Source organism: Trachypithecus francoisi, unplaced genomic scaffold (genome assembly GCF_009764315.1).
Source record: "Trachypithecus francoisi isolate TF-2019V2 unplaced genomic scaffold, Tfra_2.0 Contig01580, whole genome shotgun sequence".
Classification (NCBI taxonomy): Eukaryota; Metazoa; Chordata; class Mammalia; order Primates; family Cercopithecidae; genus Trachypithecus; species Trachypithecus francoisi.
The window spans coordinates 1,176,666-1,200,503 of record NW_022681443.1 but is presented as its reverse complement, the minus strand read 5'-3'; the positions used below and the strand labels follow the sequence as shown (position 1 = coordinate 1,200,503).

The following is a 23,838-nucleotide window of genomic DNA, read 5'->3' as shown; positions in this document are numbered from 1 at the left end:
GAATGACCTGAAAATATGCTTATACTGGTTTTTGTTGTTGTTTTTCAGTTTTCTATACGTAGTGACTTCCTGTTGTGGAAGGGCTTTGTTTGAGAGACAGGTCTTATTCTGACACACACAGGTGTGTGCTGCCACCATGCTCCAGTAATTTTTTTTTTTTTTTTTTTGTAGAGATGAGGTCTCACTGTGTTGCCTAGGGTGGTCTCAAACTCCTAGGCTCAAATGATCCTTCTGCCTTGGCCTCCCAGAGTGCCGGGATTATAGACATGAGCCACCACATCCTATCCATTTCCTTTTCCTGTGTAACTTTTTGTTTTTTGCTCCAGTTACTACTTGCCCTCTTTTAGTTTGCCCAGTTTTCTACATACCTATCATTAGTTTATTCCTAAATACTTCAATTGAATTTAAAAACAAAACATAGCAAAAACCAAACCAGCCCTGCTCTCAGTAAAGCCAGGCCAATCCAGGAATCCATGAGCTGTGCCATTTTCCCCGTGGCGTTTCTCCTGGAACCTTCTCCCTGTGGTGCAGTCAGGAATGCCTGCCTTCCAGGCTCCCGCTGCTCAGCTGTTGCCCTGGCTCTTCCATTCATCAGCCTGGAAACTGCTTCTCCTGTGCTGAGTCACCTGTTCCGTGGAGGCTGTTTCCTCCTTGTTCATGGTTTGCTCTCTCTGCCTGGTTGGAGCACGTCTTCCAGCAGCTTCCTGAGAAAGAGAATGCATGGGAGGTCGATTTTGTGGAATCTGAAAATATCTTTAGTATATTGTTCCATTTGACTGGTATTCAAGGGAAATACAATCCTAAGTTGGAAATCCTTCTGCCTTTAAATTTCGAAGGCATATCTTCACTGTCTTAGATTCTAATGTAATTTCTGGAAATTCTGCTGTATTCGATCCCTAGTGCCTGTGTGTGTATGTGACCTGCTTCGCTCTTCTTTTTTTTTTTCCCTCTCCTCTTTGTATTTAGGATCTTGTCTTAATCCCCAGAGTCCTGAAATCTCACAGGAGGTGGGATAGTCATTGTGCTCAGTAACCTGGCGGGCCCTTGCAGCGTGGTTGCTCCTGCCTTAAGGTTCTGGGAAGTCTTTCTGTATGTTTCTTTGATCATTTCTTCCCCTCCACTTTCTTCCAATCTCCCTTTCTGGAATTCCTGCTAGTAGGACCTCATGCTTCCGGATTGAGCCTCAAATTTTCTTTTTTTTTTTTTTGAGATGGAGTCTCGCTCTGTCGCCTGGGCTGGGCAGTGGCCGGATCTCAGCTCACTGCAAGCTCCGCCTACCGGGTTTACGCCATTCTCCTGCCTCAGCCTCCCGAGTAGCTGAGACTACAGGTGCCCGCCACCTCGCCCGGCTAGCTTTTTGTATTTTTTTAGTAGATACGGGGTTTCACCGTGTTAGCCAGGATGGTCTCGATCTCCTGACCTCGTGATCCGCCCGTCTCGGCCTCCCAAAGTGCTGGGATTACAGGCTTGAGCCACTGCGCCTGGCCGAGCCTCAAATTTTCTTTCTTTTCTTTTTTTTTTTTTTTTTTGAGGCGGAGTCTCGCTCTGTCGCCCAGACTGGAGTGCAGTGGCCAGATCTCAGCTCACTGCAAGCTCCGCCTCCCGGGTTTACGCCATTCTCCTGCCTCAGCCTCCCGAGTAGCTGGGACTACAGGCGCCCGCCACCTCGCCCGGCTAGTTTTTGTATTTTTAGTAGAGACGGGGTTTCACCGTGTTAGCCAGGATGGTCTCGATCTCCTGACCTCGTGATCCGCCCATCTCGGCCTCCCAAAGTGCTGGGATTACAGGCTTGAGCCACTGCGCCCGGCCCAAATTTTCTTTATAATTTTCTGGCTCTTTTTTGGTACTGTTTTCCAGGAATTTTGTTTTGTTTTCTGTTTTCGTTTTTTTTTTTTTTTAATCTTACCTTTGAGCTTTTCTATTGAATGTTTTATTTCCCTTATCATGTTTTAAAATGTCAGTAGCTCTCTCCGTTCTTGTTCTTTATGATGCCTTGTTCTTGATACCGGACAGAGTATTGTTCTTTGGTCGCTGGGGATGTTCATTGCAGTTTTCTTCTGTTCCCTACGTTGTCTCTGTCTCTTGAGTTCCTTTCATGTGTTTGTTCGCTTTGGTCTTTGACCTTCTTGTTAGAAGCGCTCCTCAAATATCAGTGTCCTTGGCTATTTTTTATATTTGAGAACGGGGCTGAAAATACCAGCAACTCAGGAGGCCGAGGCGGGAGGATGGCTGGAGCCCAGGAGTTTGAGGCTGCACTGAGCCATGATCGTGCCACTGCACTCAAGCCTAGGCAACAGAGCAAGACCTCATCTCTCCCTGCTCCAGAAAAAGAAAAGAAAATTGCTGGGCCTCCTGATTGGGTGATGGAGTGTGGAGTGTTTCCTTGGCTATTTGTATGCAGCATGGGGGCAGGTACCAAATGAAGGTTTTTTAAATTCTGGGACCTCTTTCTATAAAGAATAATTTCTCATCTCCTGCCTCAAAACACTGAACAGGCTGAGTGACCGGTGCAGAGTGGCAGAGACCTGAGAGGACCTCTTGCCCTTCATATTCATGCTTAGTGTTTGGATTTTCTCCAAGTCGTCCCATTACGGCCGTCAGCTGGACCGTGTTCTGAGGATGGAGCTGTCTCAGCCTCTGTTGAAACTTGTAATCCAGTGGTTCCACGTGGAGACAACCAGCTTCTGCATCTGTATCCTCACCCACAGCCTCCCGAGCTGCCTGGCACGTGCAGTGCTGAGGTTTCCTAGGGCTCTGGCTCCCACCCCCACCCCGCTGACCGTCCGCCACTCGGTGACCATGCAGCGGTGAGCATGTGGCGTTCAGAGCTGTGTTGATGTCACTTGGCTGTTACCATTCCCCTTGTCCTTGAAGGTTTGCTCCCCACCCCACCTTCATTCCTTCTCATTTCAGCTGCGTGAGGAGGGCGAGGAGGGGGATAATGGAGATAAGTGTATGTTTAGCCTGTGAACTTGTGACTGGTGCTTCCTGTTCTCAAAGAGAGGGCTGAGTCTTGGAAGAGAGCTTGGTGCCACGTACCGTCTGCGAGGGCTGGAATTCCTAGCGCTGGCATGCGTCACCAGAGGTTGTACAGTGGCAGGCAGATGGGGGCAGGGTGGGAACCACTCCCCATGTGTGTTTAGTGTTTGATTGTGGGGTTGGGGGTGGGCCCAAGACAACTCTGAGAGCGCTGAGGAGTTCTGTGATCAGAGGCACAGGGCCTTGGGGTTCAGAGGCAGAAGACAATGTCCGCATGTCGCTTTATGCAGTTGCTGTTTGTTAAGAACGTTTGCGTGGCATTTCACAGTTTTCCCACGTGTTTTTCATCACTGTTAGCTCATTCTCACCTCCCAAGTACCTGGCAGAGTATATATATTATCATCCCCATTTTACAAATGTGAAAAAATTTCGAATAGGCTCTGAAACTTGTTCAGAGTGACCCAGATCGTAATGGCCAAAGGCCAGACTCGCACCTGGGTCTCTGAATCCTGGGGCTCTGTGCCAGCGTGGTGAAGGAGAGGACAGGACAAGTTTCTCCCCTGGAAAAGTGTGAACTCCTATTAGGGAAAGAGATTTGAATGCATGAAAGCAACAGAGAATGATGCTTCATTCACTGTCCAACTGGGGTGAGCACAGCCAAGGGCCACAGATGCAGGGCCACACGAGGGCCAAAGGCCAGTTTGCTGCCAGAAGGACTCCCTGGCTGGCCGTGGCACTGGCTGGCCGGGGCTCTTACAGATAGAGCCAAGGATTATGAGACCCCAATAGTGGCCGGGCACGGTGACTCACGCCTGTAATCCCAGCACTTTGGGAGGCCGAGGCGGGTGGATCATGAGGTCAAGAGATTGAGACCATCCTGGCCAACATGATAAAACCCCATCTCTACTAAAAATACAAAAATTAGCTGGGCGTGGTGGTGCACACCTGTAATCCCAGCTACTCAGGAGGCTGAGGCAGGAGAATCACTTGAACCTAGAAGACAGAGGTTGCAGTGAGCCGAGATCGCACCACTGCTCTCCAGCCTGGCGACAGTGTGAGACTATCTCAAAAAAACAAAGAAAAAAAAGAAAAGAAAAAAAAAGAACTCGATAGATCCGAGTGCAGAAAGATGTTCAGAAGAAGCCGGTAGAAGTCAGAAACAGCATTCAGGGTGGTGAGAAGCAGGAATAAGCAGGATCAGCAGAGGACAAAAAAGCCACGAGGGGGCCAGGCGCGGTGGCTCACACCTGTAATCCCAGCACTTTGGGAGGCCAAGGCAGGTGCATCACCTGAGGTCGGGAGTTTGAGACCAGCCTGGCCAACATGGAGAAACCCCATCTCTACTAAAAATACAAAATCAGCCCGGCGTGGTGGCGCACGCCTGTAATCCCAGCTACTCGGGAGGCTGAGGTAGGAGAATCGCTTGAACCCAGGAGGTGGAGGTTGTGGTGAGCTGAGATTGTGCCATTGCACTCCAGCCTGGGCAACAAGAGCAAAACTCTGTCTCAAAAAAAAAAGCCAATAGGGAGGAGAAGAGGAGCCATTTGGCACAACTTGGAGTCTGGGGTCACTTGTACCACGCCGAACCCTGCCCCCTTGGTTGCAACACACTGTGCCCATTCTTGTCCAGGATGATCACCCATCACTGAAAAGGGGCAGAAGAACATTCTAAGGCCCCTATTTTTTTTTTTTGAGACGGAGTCTTGCTCTGTCGCCCAGGCTGGAGTGCAGTGGTGCGGTCTCAGCTCACTGCAAGCTCCGCCTCCCAGGTTCACACCATTCTCCTGCTTCAGCCTCCCAAGTAGCTGGGACTACAGGCACCCACCACCATGCCCGGCTAATTTTTTGTATTTTTAGTAGAGACGGGGTTTCACTGAGTTAGCCAGGATGGTCTCGATCTCCAGTTATCTGAAATACAGAATGTCCCAGTCTTACCAAGTAATCAGAGTGTTTTTCTGTAGCAGAGGGCTGGGCCATGAGGCCAGCTTTAGGCGCTGAAGGTGTGCACAGGAGATGAGCTTAGAATGGCCCAGTGTGCCCAGGGCCATTGAGGTTCTGCACACAGTGTGTGGCACACAGTAGGTGCACAGCAAGTGTGCATTGAAGTTATAGCGAGTTATATGAGTGTGTCTGCCTCCTGACCCTGGGAGCTGCACGCAGAAACGTGGGAGGTCAAGTACTGAGTCTTTTCTCAAAGCCCAGGGGCTCTTGGGGCGAGTGTCTTAGGTGCTCCGTGCCTGAATTTCCTTATCTGTAAGCGGGGATAACGCCATCCTTGTGGGGGAATGGGAGTGGCGGTTGTTGGGGAGGGGGGTGTAAACACGTAAAGCCTTACAACTGCTGGATCCTGTAGCAGTTACTAGGTCATGGGCCAGCTGAGAGGCTGGGTCAGGAGCAGTCTCTTGGACTACAGCTTCCTACCCAGGCTCAAGGAGCTGCTGATAGGAAAGAAGCCCATTCAAAAGAAGCCAGTAGAGGAGAGGTCAGAAGCAGCATTTGGAGTGGCGAGAAACAGGAATAAACAGCATCCGCAAGGGACAGGAAGGTCACGAGGGAGAAGCCTGGAGCCTTCGGTTTGGAAAGGACCCCTTTAGAAAGTCTGCTGAGGTGTTGCCCAGCCTGATTGCTTCTGTTGGCAGCAAGTTCACGACTTCCATCTCTGGACTCTGCCCTTTAGAAATGGTTTCTTATAGGCCAGGCGCAGTGGCTCATGCCCTTAATCCCAGCACTTTGGGAGACTGAGACCAGCAGATCACTTGAGTCCAGGGGTTCAAGACCAGCCTGGACAACATGGCGAAACCCTGTCTCTACAAAAAAAACAAAAAGCAAAAATTAGCCAGGCATGGTGGCACATACCTGTAGTCCCAGCTACTCAGGAGGCTGAGGTGGGAGGATCGATTGAGCTTGGGAGGTCAAGGCTGCAGTGAGCCATGGTCGCGTCTGTGCACTCCAGCCTGGGCGACAGACTGAGACCCTGCATCAAAGAAAAAAACAAAAAAAGGAAATGGTTTTTTATATTGAGTATGTTGAGCTGCAGTCCTGGGATCTGCCCCTGGGAGTCCCATCTGACCCTGGGAACAAGGTGCTTGTCACGCCTGTTAAGAGAGTGACCCCGATGTCTTCTCATCCCCAGCACAGTCCTTGTTTTGTGTTCATCCTGGTCCTTCTCTCCTGATAGTGTGCGTTTGTCTGTAGTTTAAGATTTGGTGTCTAGAGTGGAGCAGAAAGTGCCAGGGGGGGCTTGGGGGTGGGGGACAGATAGCCTACTCTCATTCCAATGCTGGAGGAGTTCCTCCCAGAGGCTGGCCCCAAGGCCATCAACTCTTCAGTCTCCAAAGACAAAACCCTCCAGAGAAGCCACAGCCTGATTGTCCAGGCCAGGAGAGAGAGGCTCTCCGGTCCCTCACGCTGGTTGCTGCCCTCTGGACTTGGCCTGAGGGCTCCTTGATCATTTATGAGTCCCCGGGGCTTAGCACAGAGCCTGGCACACCAGCTGTGGTGGATATTTAGGGAGGTGTAGAGTCATTGTGTGTCTCCGAGGCCTCTTCGGGGGTCTGGTACTGGAGCCATGGTGGGAAGGGCAGTGGGCAGTGAGCTTCCTGGCCAAGCACCCTCCCTCCAGCCCCGCCTCAGCTTCTCTGCTCTTCTTCCATCCAGGGCACACATCTTTGTGTTTGTTTCCAGGGGATGTGTTGAGTTTTCCATTTAAACACCTTTGCTGGGATGTTGGAGGTGGTGGTTCACATGGCTGTGTACTTTCCAGGAGGGAAACTGATGTGTCTAGTTGGTCAGTGGGGCCGGGCTTGGGCCGGTTGTGTCACGTCTGAGGAGATTCTGTCTCATCTTCTCCAAGAATTAGGGAGTCAATTATCGACTCACTAATGATTCTTTAAAGGGAGCTGTCAGTAAATTGGTATTTTATAGACTGGCTGGCCCCAGAGCACCTCCAAAAGGTCAAGAATCTTGAACTGAGAGAGACGATGACATTTGACGATTTTGATCAGTTGTGTGCAGAGCCGGTTACGGATGGACCTCGGCCACGTCATTCAAAAGTGTGCTGACTGCTGACGTGTGGTTTGATGCCAGAAAGGACACGAACCCAGGTGCCAGGTCTTTCTCGGGAGAGGACTGCAGGGATGGGCTCGCCAGGGAGGGAGCTTCCAGATAGAGGGAGCTCATGGGCCTGGGACCCCTGTGGCTTCCCTGGAGGGTTTTGTCATTGGAGACTGGAAAGCTGATGATCTTGGAGCCAGCCTCTGAGAGGAGCTCCTCCAGTGTTGGAATGAGAGTGGGGTGTCCCCTCCTGCCCTCCCTGAGCCTGTTGTCATGGCAGGCTCCCCTGGGGAGATGGCCCATGTACGTCTGTCCGTTCCTTCCTTCAGTGTTGATTGCGTGTATGTAGCTGCCAGGCCCTCCGGTAGTCATTGGAGGTAGGACTGCATTCTACCTGCAAGGAGTTTACGGTCTGGAAAAAGCAGTAGGCAACACACCGTGGACTCTTGCCTGTGCGCTCAGCTCATCTAAGGCTCTGCGGGTTCACAGCCCCTCACCCCACTAAGGAAGGAGTTATCCCGCTTACAGATGAGGAAATTCAGGCATGGAGCGCTTAAGACACTTGCCTGAGGCCACACAGCTCTTAAGGGGTGGGACCACAGTTCACACCAAGACAGGCTGGCTCCAGGGCCCATGGCTCTTTACCTTACTTGATGCTGCTTTTGTACCAGAGAGGGGTGGTATATGAAGTAAGCGGGGTACGGGACAGAGCAGGCGGCATCTCAGCAGGGTCTGCCTCTGGGGTGAGCAGAGGGACTAGAATGTACCATTGCATGCAGGCATGAGCGGTCACTGCATAACCCAGGAGCTTCAGTCACAACTGAAGCTGTGTTTTATCTGTATTCCACTTACCATGGCTGTGCAGATAACTACTGCCAAAACACACAAGTGTAAAACAACCATCCAGTTTCTTCACAGATATTATAAGTCAAGAATTTGGACTGGGCGTGGGGGAGGTAGTTCGTCCCTGCTCCGTGACCTCTGGGCCTTGGCAGGAGAGTGTGAAGGCCGGGGCAGATCATCTGAAGGCTCGCTCCCTTGTGTGCCTGGCAGTTGATGCTGGTTGTCAGCTGAAGGCCTCGGTTCCCTCACATGAGCCTCTCTGTGCAGTATCTCCAAAGGCTAGCTCGTGCTTCCCCCCTGCATGGTGGTTGGGTGCAAGGACAGGCACTCAAGGAAGAGCCAGAGGAAAGAGGCCTTTTCTAACCCCTACATCAGATGTCATGAAACATCACTTTGGCTGTAGTCACTCAGGTCCACCAAATGCAAAGGGAGGGTACAGGACCCCACCTCTCAGAGGTGGGGTGTCAGCATCACGGGGTGTGGCAATCTTTAGAAAATGCAACCGTTGGCCGGGCGCAGTGGCTCATGCCTATAATCCCAGCGCTTTGGGAGGCCGAGGTGGGCAGATCACCTGAGGTGGGGAGTTCGAGACCACTCTGGCCAACATGGTGAAACCCTGTCTCTACTAAAAATACAAAATTAGCTCTGTGTGGTGGCACATGCCTGTAATCCCAGCTACTTGAGAGGCTGAGGCAGGAGAATCGCTGAACCCTAGAGGTGGAGGTTGCAGTAAGCCAAGGTTGTGCCACTGCACTCCAGCCTGGGCAACAGAGCGAGACTCTGTCTCAAAAAAATAAAAAACAAAACCCAAACAAACAAAAAAGAAAATACAGCTGTCACGATATAGCTGGACCCGGCTTAGAATGGACACGGTCATTGTGCTTGGCCTTGTGAGGTTTTGAACAGAGGTTACTGACAGGTTGATACCACGTTTGGCTTAATGCCCACCCCTTTCCTTTCACTCCATAGTTCTTGCTGGTGAAGAGTCATCTGGAGATTGGTGGAGACTCGTCGGTCCTGAGACATCCTGAGCTGCCTCCAGCACAGGCAGGCAGTACACACGGCCCTCAGCCCTGTCTAGGGGCTCCTGGCCCTGCAGGCAGCACATAGACAGTCATGGTCGTGACAGCCAACACCCAGCGCAGCGCGCCCGGGACACACTTCTGAGCACTTTGATGCTCACGCTTCACAGCCACCTGCCAAATTAGTGCTCCTGGGATCCCCTTGGATAGATAAGGAAACTGAACCCAGAGAGGCTCACACACATCGCATACCTCTGCTGTGTGTGTGTGAAGGGCAAAGGGACCGTCAAAACAAGGCGTAGTCAGCGCTGGGGGACGTACAGGGAGGAGCTTCAGTCATGATTTTATCTGTATTCCACTTACCATGGCTGTGCAAATAATTACTACTAAAACACACTAGTGTAAAATAACCATCTGTTTCTTCATGGATATTATATGTGGATGTCACCTGAAGATGGGAGCGCTTCATGGGTTAGGGCAACCGTGAGTCGCGTAAAATGCCGCAAATATGTTCCTTTCCAAATTGCTGAAGGCCAGCTTTGCCTAAAAAGCATCACCAGGGCTTTCCACGCCCCAGTTCAGTCAGTGAAACAGTTGTGGTGTGCCCCGTGTGTGCCACAAGTGGCACCTGTGTCCTGAGGAAGGAGAGGAGGAGACGGTCATTATGACACAGGGTGGGAAGTGTGGGAAGTGTCTGCAAGTCAGGTTCTATGGGTAGGAGGGCACTCAATTCCATGATGGTCACCGGGGACTCGTCACACTGGGTGCTGTCCAGCGGGGCTTAGTGGATCCTGAGAGCACAGCGGGAAGGGCTCTGGAGCCTCTGGGATCTGGGAGTGCAGAAGCACGGAAGGGTAGAGAACCTGCTCTGGGGAGAAGCGCAGCCTTAGTGCTGCTTGGGAGCGGCGGGAGCATGGGCAGGGACCAGGTCACCCATCGAAAGACCAAGTGCCAAGCTGGGCAGCACCAGGGAGCCTTAAAGGACTTTATGCTGCAGGGGCTGGCGGGATGGGATGAGAAGGAACCCTCTGGCTGCAGGGCCACTGTGGCTCCCTCGACCTGTTCCCCTGACCCTGTTCTGCCCCTCCCCTTGGCTTTGTGCCTTTGCTGGATGCCCGTCCTCATTCCCATGTCCTCGCTCTGGCTCTTCCTCTTGCATTCTTTCCTTTTGGGTACCCTCTGCTGCACCCCTCTTCCTCCTCTTCTCCATGCTCTCCTCCATCCTGGTATATCCATTTGCCTCTAGCACCCTGCAGGCAGCAACGTTCATTTTGCTGACCCAGCAGAAACCCCCTGACCAGGAGACCCGCTACAGCGTGTTGCTGTGTTTATAGCATCAACATTTACAGCAGACGTGCTGTGCCATCACTCCGTGTGGCAAATTTTGGGTCTTTGTGGGGATGTTGAGCCGAGTCCCAATTTAGAATGAGCAGCCTAAGCTTCCCGAGGTTTCTGCACTGTGTTCTGTGCTGCTTGTGTGCTTTGTTGTAGCTCATAGTGCTGTGCGTATTCCGGATACCGCTACAGGTTGTTGACTGGATGAAGGTTCTTCGCTCTCATTCCTGCTTGCAGTTTCTCCCAAGATTTTCATAGAGACTGTTCTGTTGTTATCTTATAAAATTGTGATCTGTAACACAAGTATGTAAGACAAATATTTACTTATAAATACATTAGAGATGAGGTCTCGCTATGTTGCCCAGGCTGGAGTGCAGTGGCCATTCGGAGGTGCGATCCCACTCTGGAGTTTCACTTGCTCTGTTTCCACCCTGGGCTGGTTCACTCCTCCTTAGGCAACCTGGTGATCCCCCACTCCCAGGAGACCACCATACTGGTACCAGTCTTGGTGCAGACACCAGATCAACATAGCCCACTACAGCCCAGAACGCCCAGACTCAAGCCGTCCTCCTGCCTCAGCAGTAGCTGGGACCACAGGCGCGTGCCACTGCGCCCGGAAAAACTAATAAAGTCAATACCGCTTCGCCCCAGGGTCAACACTGCCAGCCCTCCCAAACCTGAGTGCCCACCCTTATCTCAGCCTTCTCTGGCCTCCCCACATAACCCTGAACTCACGGCAGTCCCTTCCTTGCTTCCCTTTGTAGTATTACGCCAGTGTAGGGGTGCATCCCTGGGTAAGATAATTTAGGTGTGCCGGGATTTGAACTTAGGAGCGGAAGGTCAGCTGTGTGCGTTCTTGACAGGCTCCTTTTGCACAACCTTATGTCCCCCAGGCTCCTCCCTGTTGCCACGCACGGCTGTGGCTCTTTCACCTCCATTGCCGTTTAGAATCCCAGCATCTGTGGACCCATTCTGCTGATTTGACTGGTTTCCCCTGGACACTGTTTTCGCAGCCTTGGTCATCTATAATTTCCTGAGCCTGTGCTATGAGTACCTAGGAGGAGAAAGTTCCATCATGTCGGAGATCAGAGGCAAACCCATTGAGTGAGTATGGAGTCCTCCTGGAGCCCTAAACCACCCCATTTCCTGGGCCTTGTATATCTGGAGCTGTCCTGGCACCAGCTGGACTCAGACCATCTCTGCCCGTGACCTTGACCTGCTGTGCCTCGCCACATTTCCTAAGCCATTCTTCTTGGCGTTTAGGAGGGCCTCTGCGGCTCATTCTCTCTTTCTCTCTTCCTGTCTCAGTCTTAGTGCTTTCCTGTCTGTTTTTGCCTCCTGCAGTTTTTACATTCAGAGCTTTCCAAGTTGGTTTGTCACCCCAGGGCCAGTGCAGCCCTGTGTCCCTCCGCCTATGGCACGTGCAGATGCCCTGCCATACCTCTCCCTGTGCTTGGCCTCGGGTTCAAAGTCTGCCTGGGATGTGTGCCCCAGCTCCTCTGGATGGATGGGAGGGCAGCCTTCCCCACCCCACCGTTCCTAAGTCCTGGCTCTTCACTCACTGCTGCTGCCTCCTATGCTTGTCTCTTCCAGGTCCAGTTGTGTGTATGGCACCTGCTGCCTCTGGGGAAAGACTTACTCCATCGGATTTCTGCGGTTCTGCAAACAGGTGTGTGCCCCAGCAGCTGCCTAGGTCAGGAGGAGCAGGGTGGGGACTGGGAAACCCTGCCCTGGGCTGCCCTGGGCCCTACCTGAAGAGGTTCCCTTTCCTATGAGGGCCCCCAGGCCCCCAGCACCCAGCCCCCGAAGCTGTTAGGCAGGCACCACATTAGCAGGGTGTGCTTGGAGGGGCAGCGACCGGCATCCTGGGAGTGTCTGCTGCACTGTGGGCAAGAGCTGAGCCCAGACTCTTGCTCGTGTGACCAAGTCTTGGTGTATGTGAGAATCAGAAGTGCATGGGGATTCTAGAACCTCCATTTGAAAACTTCTCATCAGCTGCAGCTAGGGGGCAGGAGGGTTTTGGCATTAAAGACACACGCCAGAACAGGCCTGTGCCATCTCTCTCTGCATTTCCTGGTTGGCAGTCCAGCCGCTCTAGCTTCCTGGGCTGACCTCCCTGTGGTCTAGAGTAACCTGGGTGGAGGCAGTGTGGTGGGTCGCTCAGTGTGTGGGCCTGGGTATCTGACCATCCGAGCCTGATTTCCAGCTTTTCTTCTTACTGTGTGACCTTGGATAATTGGCTTACCCTCTCTGAGCTTTAGTTTCCTCCACTGTAAAATGAGTGTAATGATACTCCTCTCGAGAGATGGTTATGAGGATCAGATGAGGTCATGGATGTAGAGCTTTCAGCCCGGCGTGGCGGAGCCCACGGCCTCCTGTTCAGGGAGGCAGAGTCGGAGGGGATCACGCCCAATCTTCATGACCTAGTCTCCTCTGGGGCTCCGTAGGGGCTCTGTCATGTCAGCCTCTCCAGCTTCACCAACAGTAGTCACGAAAGGATACGAAACCCACAGCCAAGTCACTGTGGCTTGGGCAGGGCCTGCTGCTCCCTTCTGTGCAGGGCCCAGGCCACAAGGTGGGCACACCCACAAAGCCTCTGCCTGGCCATGCCAAGTCTCCAGTTCTGCTTTCCAGACCTTCCTTCCTTAGCATGTTCCTAAATTCAGAATCTCACCACCGGACCTGCAGGGAAAGAGTTAAAACTATCCTGGGTTCAGGGTGGGGCACTGAGAGCCATTGTTTACCAGTTGGTGCAGCCACCCAGGTTCCGGCCAGCTGTGACTCACCGCCTTGTTTGATGATTATATTGTCTACAAAGTTTTGATTTCATGATTATTAGCTAGGGTGGCCTTGTTAGAAATGATTCCCCAGCCCTGTGGGCTCAGATGTTCTGCTCTTGTTCCTGGCAGTGGCAGGGAGAGATACAAGAAGTAAGAGAACAAAAGAGGCCTCTTCCTTTCTTTACCAAGGCGAGAGAGCACACCCCACAGCTTTGTCCTGGAGGCACAGAGACAGGCCTTTGACACCTCAGGGCCAGCGCTCAATATCCAGATCTTCTGGAGAAATTCCCTACTTAAAGCAGAGATTCCCGATCACCACTCACTACCCTAGCCCGCAGGAGAGATCACCCACTCACTACCCTAGCCCGCAGGAGAGATCACCCACTCACTACCCTAGCCCGCAGGAGAGATCACCCACTCACTACCCTAGCCCTCAGGAGAGATCACCCACTCACTACCCTAGCCCGCAGGAGAGATCACCCACTCACTACCCTAGCCCTCAGGAGAAGCTCGGGAATGGAGCCCTGGAACCTGGCACATGTCTAAAACTCCCCGAGGGGTTCTGATGTCCAGCCCAGCCTGGGAACTGCTGACTGGTCCAGGGTATGGTAAGGTGATGATTCTGGGGCCTACTGGCCTGGGCTCTGCTGCTGCTGCTTCAGCTTCTCTGTGCCTCAGTTTCCTCATCTATACCATGAGGATAACGATAACACCCACGTCAGGAGGCTGTCATGAGTACCAGGTGAACTGACCCAGGGAAGCAGCAGCCTGCTGCCAGGCTCATAACTAGAATTCACTCAAACTGCCGCTCTTCCCTTTTCCCAGGCTCATAACCAGAACTCACACAAACTGCCGCTCTTCCCTTTTCCCCAGAAGGTGCCAGTCCCACTTCTTCTAGGCGGGATGACAGGGCCAGGGACGTTCTTTGGGGCTTTCTGAGAGTGGGACTACACGTCTGCCCCATCACACATGGGATGTGTGGCAGCCCCATGGTGCGGGCTGCCTGGGGCTCCCCTGCAAGCCCGGCTCAGATCCCTGGTTGGGGCAGAAGCTGCAGGTTCCACAGATCACTGTTCCCGCTCCAGGCTCCTCGTCCTTTTTGCAGCTACACTAGCTGAGCCTTTTGGATTGGATTTAACCACCCCCAGCTCCTCAGGAGGGGCCTTAGGGCTTAGATTTATTTGCTTTCAAGATAATGGTGATACTAGTGATGTTATGGGCACCACGGGTCCTCCCGTAGGGAATCGGGAAAACCTGGCTGAGGAATTCTTTCCGTGGCTCAGCCAACTAGCAGGCGCCGTTAGTGCATGCGCAGAGGCGGGAGACTCACGGGAAGACACTGCGCTTCCTGGCTGTGCCACCCCGCAGCAGTGGCCCTGTGGTGTGGGGAGTGACTACGTCCTTTTCACCAGGGAGTCTGTGCTCAGAGGCCAAGTGACTGCCCAAGCTGTCCCCAGAGTTCAAACTCAGATTTCAAGACTGTGGAGTCCACGTGCTCTGGGGCTACATTTCCTGAGTCACCTCCATCCCCAGAGTGACCTCTGCTTACCAGAAACCGGAGAGTGGGGCCAGGAACCAGACAGGGGGTGGACATGGAGGATGGGAGGAGGCCTTCACCTGTGCCGGCTCCGCGGTGGCTGGTTCCTTGAGCAGGGCCCCAGCCTTGCTCCAGGCACCAAGGTCTCTAGGACCTGGCCCTGTCCATTTCCTCGGCCACCTCTCCAGTACGCAGCCCCTTGCACTTGTCCACCCTCTACCTTGGGGCCTTGGTGCAAGCTGCCCCCTCTGCCTGTTGAACTTTTCGTTTCCAGCATCCTCCTGATGGTCATGGCTCGAGAAGCTTCCTTGTGTGCATCTCCTGTCCCCCGCCTCCATCATGCCCTGCCACACTGTTCCTTCCTTCCTCCACATGCTCATCTCACACACAGCGTTGCGTGGGCTGCATCTCCTATATGTTCTGCCTTCTGCCCCGTGCAGACCGCAGTCCCCTGGGAGCAGGACACAGAGCCATCCCCCATCTCCCCCATCTCCTCTATCCTTCCATCCCCTCCATCCTTCCATCCCCTCCGTCCCTCCATCCCTCCATCCCCTCCGTCCCTTCCGTCCCCTCCGTCCCTTCCGTCCCCTCCGTCCCCTTCCTGCCCTTCATCCCCTTCATCCTCTCTGTTCCTCCATCCGGCACAGTTCTGGCTACCAGAAGCAGAGCTTGCTTCATGCCTTCTGCGTTCCTCCTCCACACTCGACCTCCTTTTCCCCCCGACAGGCCACCCTGCAGTTCTGTGTGGTGAAGCCACTCATGGCGGTCAGCACTGTGGTCCTCCAGGCCTTCGGCAAGTACCGGGATGGGGACTTTGAGTAAGCAGCGGGTGCTCCCCAGGGTGTGTGGGAGGAGTGTTGGCACAGGCTGGTGCCTTGGCTCAGGGAAGGGGGCAGCCAGAGTGGCCGCACAGCTGTGACCTTCCTGGGTGCCTGGTGCTCACGCCCCCCTGAAGTCCGAGCCCAACAGTGGACACCCTTGCAGTTGGCCCTGCTGCCGGCCCAGGAGTGAACCATTGGCAGCAGTCACATTCACGTCCAGGCTGCAGAGTGGTACCGCGAAGGGATGGGCCACAAGGGGACAGTGACCACTGCTGAGGCAGGGAGCGAGAGGGTCAGAGTCCCAAGAGGTCGGCTCAAGTCTACAGGTACATAAGCCCCTGCTGTGTAAATTGACCACACGCATTTCATTCTGGGCTTAGTGAAAATGGCCATGTGGCTGGGCGTGGTGCCTCATGCCTGTAATCCCAGCACTTTGGGAGGCCAGTGCTGGTGGATCACCTGAGGTCAGGAGTTCAAGACCAGCCTGGCCAACATGGTGAAACCCCATCTCTACTGAAAATACAAAAAGTTAATTGGACATGGTGACGAGTGCCTGTAATCCCAGCTACTTGGGAGGCTGAGGCAAGAGAATCGCTTGAACCCAGGAGCCAGAGGTTGTGGTGAGCCGAGATCACTCCATTGCACTCCAGCTTGGGTGACAAGAACAAAACTCCATCTCTCAAAAAAAAAAAAAAAGTGACCATATGTCTAGCCCTGTGCTTTGAAGCACTTGTCACACACTGTCTGTGAACTGCACAATAGCCCTACCAGGGCAGATGAGCAAAGGGACCAGGGCAGATGAGCAAAGGGACCAGGGCAGATGAGCAAAGGGAGGTCAGGGAGATGCAGCCGACCAAGTGAAAAGGCAGCAGAGCTGAGCAGTGTCACCCACTTTGACGCCTGTTATCTGCCTGTCAGGCTGTGGCCTCCAGCTCAGCCCTAGCTTCCACACTGGTGTCCGGCGTTAGGAGTGTGGGCACCAGGGCGTAGACAAGTCCATGAGTCACGCAGAGGCAGCAGAGCTGGTCTGGCCTGCAGACGCACCCCGTACACCCCCACCCCCGTCTGTCGCTTTGATCACCCCCTCTGACCCCTTCAGTGGCTCTTTGAGCTCTGCTGGACATGTGGGGCTAAGAGCCATGGGGACTGTGTGTGGTGCAGTCGAGGAGAGCCCCTTCCCTCCAAGGGTGTGTCCCAGCCAGAAAATGCTCCCCGTCCTGCAGCGTCACCAGCGGCTACCTCTACGTGACCATCATCTACAACATCTCCGTCAGCCTGGCCCTCTACGCCCTCTTCCTCTTCTACTTTGCCACCCGGGAGCTGCTCAGCCCCTACAGCCCCGTCCTCAAGTTCTTCATGGTCAAGTCTGTCATCTTCCTCTCCTTCTGGCAAGGTGAGCCCCCCCAGCGCCTCGAGGCTGCCCGTGCTGCTCTGTCTTCTGTGCTTCCTGCTGCCCCTTCTGCTTATGGTCCCTGGTGCCCGTGGGGCCTGTTCAGAGGGGCCTCAGCCCACTGGGCACTTGCTGGGGATGAAATCTGAGCCCTCAAGGGCCTTTCCCAGGGGATGGGGGAGCTTTGGCGGGGCCGCTACATGAATGGGAGGGCCTAGGAGACCCTGCGTAATCGCTGACATCTCAGTTTTGGTGGCTGGCAAAGAGCTGGGAGAGCGGGGTTTCCGGAGGCTGTGGCCTTGTGTTGCTACTCCTGCCCTACAGGAGCAGCTGTGGCCCTGCTTACATCCTTACTGGGGCATGTGGGTAGCTGAGTGGGGCATTGTGGAAGATGGGGGACCAGGAAGGGGAGCAGTCTGGGTCCAGACACCCATGCCTCCTCATCCAGGCATGCTCCTGGCCATCCTGGAGAAGTGTGGGGCCATCCCCAAAATCCACTCGGCCCGCGTGTCGGTGGGCGAGGGCACTGTGGCTGCTGGCTACCAGGACTTCATCATCTGTGTGGAGATGTTCTTTGCAGCCCTGGCCCTGCGGCATGCCTTCACCTACAAGGTCTATGCTGACAAGAGACTGGACGCACAAGGTATGAGCCAGGGTCCTAGGCGACCCCCACTGAGAGAAGCAGGGAGCCCCAAACATCCCAGGGCCCTCCCACCTCCCAGCATCCTACAGGTGCGGCTGGGTCAGGACATGGGATCCCCACTCTTATGTGCAGAAATGGGGCCACAGAGGTCAGGGAAGAGCAGGTGCCACCAGCACTAGCAGTTCGGTCCTGGAAGCTCAGGCCACCTGTCTCTTGGCAGCAGGTCCAAGTGTGGAGACCCAGGGATGATACAGACAGAGACTGTAATGAACAGACAAATTCCCTCGGGCTTCTGACACCTAACACTGTGGTTTCCATTTTGTCCTGTAATTCCCTCATCTCATATACTATGTTTTAAAAAAAGAATACTTCTGAGAAACAGACTCGGATGGTAATAGGTTTTAACAGCTTTCTTTTACACCTGCGCATCTTCCTTCTTGCTAGAACAGTGGTAAGTAGCCCCAGTTGTACTGGAAAATGCCCTGGAGAGCTTTTGAAAGGGCTGATACCCAGCCCCACCCTCGGAGATGCCGCTGTAATGGGTCTGGGCTGGCAGGCTGTGTGCTCTGAGAGTTCCGTGCTTTAAGCACTCCCAGGGTGGTGTGAATGTGCTGCTGCCGAGACGCTCCAGTGGGCCGGAAGGGCTGCCTCTGGCCACTGGGCAGAGGGGGTTGTCCTTAGAGGATGGGGACGAGGAGGCTGGGAAGGCCTGAGAATGACTGAGCCAGTGAAGGGGCAGGAGGAACTGGGGAGAGGGGAGCCTCCTCTGACACATCTACCCAGGAGCCTGGCTGCTGCCAGCTGTCTGCCCGAGTGGCTGGAGGCAAGAAACCCACTTCCCCAGGGCCTACCTGCAGGCCCACACAGGCTCCGTGGTGGGTAGTGTGATTGTAGAAATGTCTGCCTGCAATGGGGCTCTGCGGCCCACTTCCCACCCCCCTTCCTCTGTGCCTTCCCTGGTGGGGGAAGACCTACTCTATGGCCCAAAGAGCAGGTACACAAAGGCCAGGGCTTGCCAGCTGATGGCCCAGTTGGAAGGACCTAGCAAACACCCACCCAGCATTGACGGCAGTGTCCCTTGGACCTGGTCTGGCATACCCTGTGCCCGTAGGAACATCGGCCTGGGGCCTCCCCAAGGGGCAAGGGGGGGCCACGGCAAAGAACCATTCCTGCCCCATTGGGTCTCTGCTGCCCAGCCTGAGCTGTCCCTCCACACACCGCCCCTAGGCATACCTGCACCCGGCCAGGGAAGCCGCTTGCCCTTCTCTGCCTCCGCACTGGTCCTGAGCCCCCTGCTACCCTCTAACCCAGGCCCAGACCCTTAGCCCGCCCTCAGGATAGGCTTGGGTGCAGAGCTGGCTCAGCTGTGCGATCGTAACCCCTCCCTCTGAGCCTCCATGTCCTGGTCTGGGAAGTGTTGTGAGGTTTGTAAAATACGAGGTGCAGATGTGGCCCCAGGCTAGCCTGGGAAGACGTGGGGATGGGACGTCCTGACCTAGACGTGGAGGCGGAACTCAGCCGCCAGGCGGATGTTTCCTGTTGGCGTGAACACCAGGGGAGGAGTCATCCCTAGGTGGATATCCCCCCTGCCAAGCCCCAGGAGGCACCTGGAGCTTCCTGGGTGCCCTGTGGGGGTCTGGGGGGCGGGGGCAGGGTGTGTGGTGTGTCGTGCTGGCGGGCCTCGGTGGTGGGCACACACTGTTCACTCAGCGGTCTCTTGTCTTCTCTATTTCTTCGGCTTCTCTCCCCACCCCCCTTGCCCTGCTTTTGCCGGGGTTTGGCCGTGGGCAGTGCCAACATACGGCCCTTACGGTAGGTCCCGCTCTTGGTCTGCATGTCTGTCCTGCACGTCAGTTCTGGTCACTGTCACTGGCATGCCTCTCTCTGTAGCTCCTCTGTGTTCTCATCTCCTCCCCACTGGCACCCCGGGTGGGAATGCCCAGAGCACCTGCCAAGGGCCACCCTCTGTAGAGCTTGCCTGCTTCCGTCCTGGTCTCTCGTTCTGGAATGTGCCCCGCCCTCTTCTGGGGTCACAGTGCTCTTCATGGGGTATCGGGGCATTTCATGATGTTTCCAAGAGTTCACAAGCTGAGTCAGGAATCCTCGGTTCTGGAGTTAGGCTTGTCCCTACGTCCAGGTTTTGTGTCCTGGGCCGCTTTTCCCCTCTGAGCCCGCGAGGACGGGACGACTGATTAGAGGAGATGAGGAGGAAGCCCTCTTAGAGGGAGCCAGGGAGTCGCATCTGCTGCCCTGGGGGTGCAGGCCATCCTGGTCCTGATGGGGCCAGCCCCTGGCCCACTCTCCAGAGTGGAGGGAGCACAGCACTTCCCCAGGTGGTGGGGGACGCGTATGGCGCCTGTGGAACAGGGCACCCCTGGCTTCCGGGCCCTCTGGCCCCACACGCCCCGACTTCAGTCGGTTGAGCCTGCCCTGGCCTCTCTGGGGCGTTCCAGGCTCACTGCCCATAGCTCGCCAGTCTTTAGCCTTGGTCCCTCCCCCAGCCGGCCCGGCTCCCAGTGGGGGCTTACATCTGCTCCTCTTCGCAGTTGAGCCTCCCCTTGGGGCTCCTCAGCCAAAGGAGTCCATTTTTTCCTGCCCCTTCTCATATCCTGGACCCCATTCTCTGTCCCAGAAGGGGTGGTGGAAGGGCACAGCTTTGGGCTAGGGGGGTCTGTCCCAGGATCATGGGCCGGGGCTGAGCAGCCTCCTCACCCGCCCCTCCCGCCCCCTGCCCGGCAGGCCGCTGCGCCCCCATGAAGAGCATCTCCAGCAGCCTCAAGGAGACCATGAGCCCGCATGACATCGTGCAGGACGCCATCCACAACTTCTCACCCGCCTACCAGCAGTACACGCAGCACTCCACCCTGGAGCCTGGGCCCGCCTGGCGTGGTGGCGCCCACGGCCTCTCCCGCTCCCACAGCCTCAGTGGTGCCCGCGACAACGAGAAGACTCTCCTGCTCAGCTCTGATGATGAGTTCTAGGTGCGGGCTGCGGTGGCAGAAGTGCTGGCGCCGTAGCCATGGTCAGGCTGTGCCCCACCTCCAGCCACACCACCAGGCCAGTAGGCAGCTGGCACAGCACTCACGCCGCCATTTATTTATTGGACCAGAAACACTCACATGTCGCTTCCAGAGGAACCGGGGACAGCCAGGATCGCCCATGGGCCTTCAGGAATATTTATACACGGCCCAGCCTGCACTGCCCGGGCGAGGGCAGAAGACACTGGGAGCAAGGCTCATGCCCCTGCTGCCCATCCTGTGCTGGGGGCATGCTGGGACCAGCCGCGCCCAGGCCCCAATGCTTGTGTGTGGACCAGCGGCTGCAGCCTTCTAGCCCCTTCTCCCCGCGAGACTCTCAGGCTGAGGTCGGCAAGCTGTGGCCCCCACACACACCGTGCAATACCCTGTCTGACCTGGGCTCTTCCTGCCTGCATCCCTCCCCTGTCCACCTTTGTCCAGTGCTAGATTCACCTCACCCCGGGCAGGAGCGGGGATGTGGGCGCTCTGTGGGCCTCCCCTCCTGACCTCCCTGGCATGCTGCAAGGATCAGAGCCAGACACTGGGAGTCACAGGCCCCACCCAGAAAGGGCATTCAGGGGCCTCTGGGCACCACTTCTGTTGAAGCAGGGGCTTCTGGGCCCCTGGGTGTCCCCACCCGTCATGGCCACACGTCTGGCTGCCTCATGCCCCTTCCCCCGGCCTACCAAGGACAGCCCACAGCCCGCACTGCCGGCTCACTTGGGTCCTTCCTCGATAGCTTTGGGCAGAGCCTTTGCTTCCTGGCTGCTCCAGGGTTCAGGGGCTCCCAGCCCTCCTTTCCAGGCTGATGCTGGGTCCTCTCTCTCTTTGGGGCTTCTCCCTCCCATTTCAGGGGAAAGGTCTGAGTCTCCATGTTTCAGACCAGCTTCCGGTTGAAGGCAGTCTGGCAGGGAGGCTGGGAGGGGTGGCCACACGGTGGGGAGTAAAGGCGGGGGGGGGATGGTCCCAGACTCCTCTCGGGGCCCCCATCTACACAGGGCCTGGAGTTCTGCCCCATCCGGCCCCTGGCCCATCTCTTCTGTGCCTTAGTCACATATGAAAGCGCCCCTCTCTGGCTCCCTGTCTGTCCCACATGCTCCCTGGGGCTCTTCGTTCAGCTGCTGGCGCTCACAGGATCCTGCAGTGCTGGGCCCAGAGCCCTCAGACAGGCCTCAGGAGTGTTCAGGAGCACCAAGCCCCTCCTCTCCCCCTCCACACCTCTAGACCTGGGGCCTCCAGAGCTGGAGCCCCCAGCAGGCTGGGCTTATACCAGCTCCTGACTTAGGAAGAGCCTCGTGTCACAACACGTCCCTACAGGCAAGGTGTCCTGGCATTTAAAACCCAGATTATCCCTGGGTTTGGGCTGCAGTCGCCTCGAGAAGCTGGTAGGGTAAGGGAGAGGGACCCTGCTGGTGTTCACTGGGGATTCTTTCTTTCGGTCCTTCCTGGAATGAACAGGTTCCCTCCCTGCCACCTGTGAGGAGAGTCGGGGCCTGGCTGTCTTCCTGGCCTCCTTCCTTCCCTCGTGGTAGAGGCTTGCATGTGGGTGCCAGAGGCCAGCTCTCCCCCTCCGTCTTGGGGGCCCTGACCCGGGAAGGTGAGTGCAGACACAGGCTGAGGACCAGCCCTGGCCCTGCCCCCGCCGTCTGCTTTCACCAAGCTGTCTCCGACATAGCTTCCCTTCTCCCTCCAGGCCAAAGTGTGCTGCTGACGCCCACCCCCTGGTCTTCACCTGCCCCAGCGTTGCTGTTTGGGTGGAGGGTGGGGTGGAGGGAGCTCAGTGGCAGGGAATCAGCGGTCCCTGGGGTCATGGGGATGGGAACACGTGCCCAACCGCTCCATCCCCTCCTCCTCCTTAGGATGCATAACCTACCTTGTCTTTTTTTTTTTTTTTTTTAATTTTCTTTCCAGATAGAGTAGCTCTTTGTACATAAAGAATACTTGAAAAATTAATTGTATGATGTATGAAAAGACAGAGTCTCCTAGTTTTGTATCTTGTTGTATGACTGCCATGAGTTCCACCAGAAAGCCACTCTATTTTGGTCTCTGTGACATTTTAAATGCGTGACAGAAGTGAGCAAATAAAGTGAGGAAGAATATATATATGAGATAATATAGATTGTATTGAAATCTCTGCCTGTGGCTGAGGTTTTTCCTTCCTCCTCCCTGCCCCCTGTGTTGGGTTTGGAGTGGGTGGAGTGGCTGTGGGCAGGGGCGGCTTAGGAAACCCTTTCCTTCCTGTGTGTAACCCTTAAGTGATGGGGGTTCAGATTCACAGGGACCAAGGTCAAGGCCCAGGCCCCCCTCGGACAAAGGGTCTCCCCAACCCCCAGGAAGCTCCCCCCCCAGGACAGCCGGGCCTCAGGTGGTCAATGCTCCTTCCCTGTTTGGTCAGCCAGGTCGATGGGGCCCACATGCTGGCAGCCCCGCTCCTGCAGGCTTCTCCCAGGATTTCCTGGGATCCCCCTTCCAGACAAGCTTCCTGCATCTCTGGGCCCATCCTCCGCCCTGGGACCATCAGGGCCAGGGACCCTGGGGCAGGGGGCCTCTGGCTGTGGGCACAGTGCCTGGCCTCTCCAGTACCGCATGCCTTCTCAGGGCCTGGCTTGCTGCTGACGGGAGCACTCAGGAATGCAGCGTGGGTGGGGGAATTCCCGCCAGCCTCCCGAGGCGGGTCCTGCGTCCTCCCGCAGCTTCCTGCTGCCCCTCCTGCAGGACTGAACTCAGTATTTCAGGGTCAGGTCATGGTCTTGGTAGGGAAAGCACCAAGCCCCAGCCTGAGAAGGGGAGAAAGCCCTGTGGACGTGGCCGACCTATGCGATTTGGCCCTTTCCAGGACTCAAATCCTGCACCTTTGCCCAGCTGGTGCCTTACCCCACCGGCCCCATACCCAGCCCCACAGTTGACCTCACCTCGGTCTGTGCCACTGTAAATGTGTGTTCTGAGTGTTAAAACTTGCAGCCCGGCCGGGCGCGGTGGCTCAAGCCTGTAATCCCAGCACTTTGGGAGGCCGAGATGGGCGAATCACAAGGTCAGGAGATCGAGACCATCCTGGCTAACACGGTGAAACCCCATCTCTACTAAAAAATACGAAAAACTAGCCGGGCTAAGTGGCAGGCGCCTGTAATCCCAGCTACTCGGGAGGCTGAGGCAGGAGAATGGCATAAACCTGGGAGGTGGAGCTTGCAGTGAGCTGAGATCCGGCCACTGCACTCCAGCCTGGGCGACAGAGCGAGACTCCGTCTCAAAAAAAAAAACAACTTGTAGCACAGGGTCCCCAGGGTTTTTCACGCTTCATGCCCCATAGCATCTTCATTTTACAGATGGGTAAACTGAGGCTGTGAGAAATCAAATAAATACCAAAGATCCCACAGCTAAGAACAGACACCTAGATTCAAACCCCAGTTGCCGTGACCCA

The 23,838-nt window shown here is 55.5% G+C and overlaps 1 protein-coding gene across 4 annotated transcripts in view; it reads left to right on the top strand.

Moving 5' to 3' along the window:
- The window catches only part of TMEM184B (transmembrane protein 184B), a 56,372-nt gene extending 33,818 nt beyond the window's left edge, over positions 1-22,554 (top strand). For 3 of the 4 annotated variants that reach the window (XM_033189376.1, XM_033189383.1, XM_033189401.1), the window contains 7 exons: positions 11,246-11,336; positions 11,826-11,901; positions 15,276-15,367; positions 16,594-16,763; positions 17,209-17,403; positions 19,195-19,215; positions 20,143-22,554. In XM_033189376.1, coding sequence (XP_033045267.1) covers positions 11,246-11,336; positions 11,826-11,901; positions 15,276-15,367; positions 16,594-16,763; positions 17,209-17,403; positions 19,195-19,215; positions 20,143-20,384 — 887 coding nt within the window. In that variant the 3' untranslated portion in view covers positions 20,385-22,554. The remainder of the gene's footprint in view (positions 1-11,245; positions 11,337-11,825; positions 11,902-15,275; positions 15,368-16,593; positions 16,764-17,208; positions 17,404-19,194; positions 19,216-20,142) is intronic. The other variant, XM_033189392.1, reaches the window with a different exon arrangement.
- Positions 22,555-23,838: the final 1,284 nt, after the last annotated feature.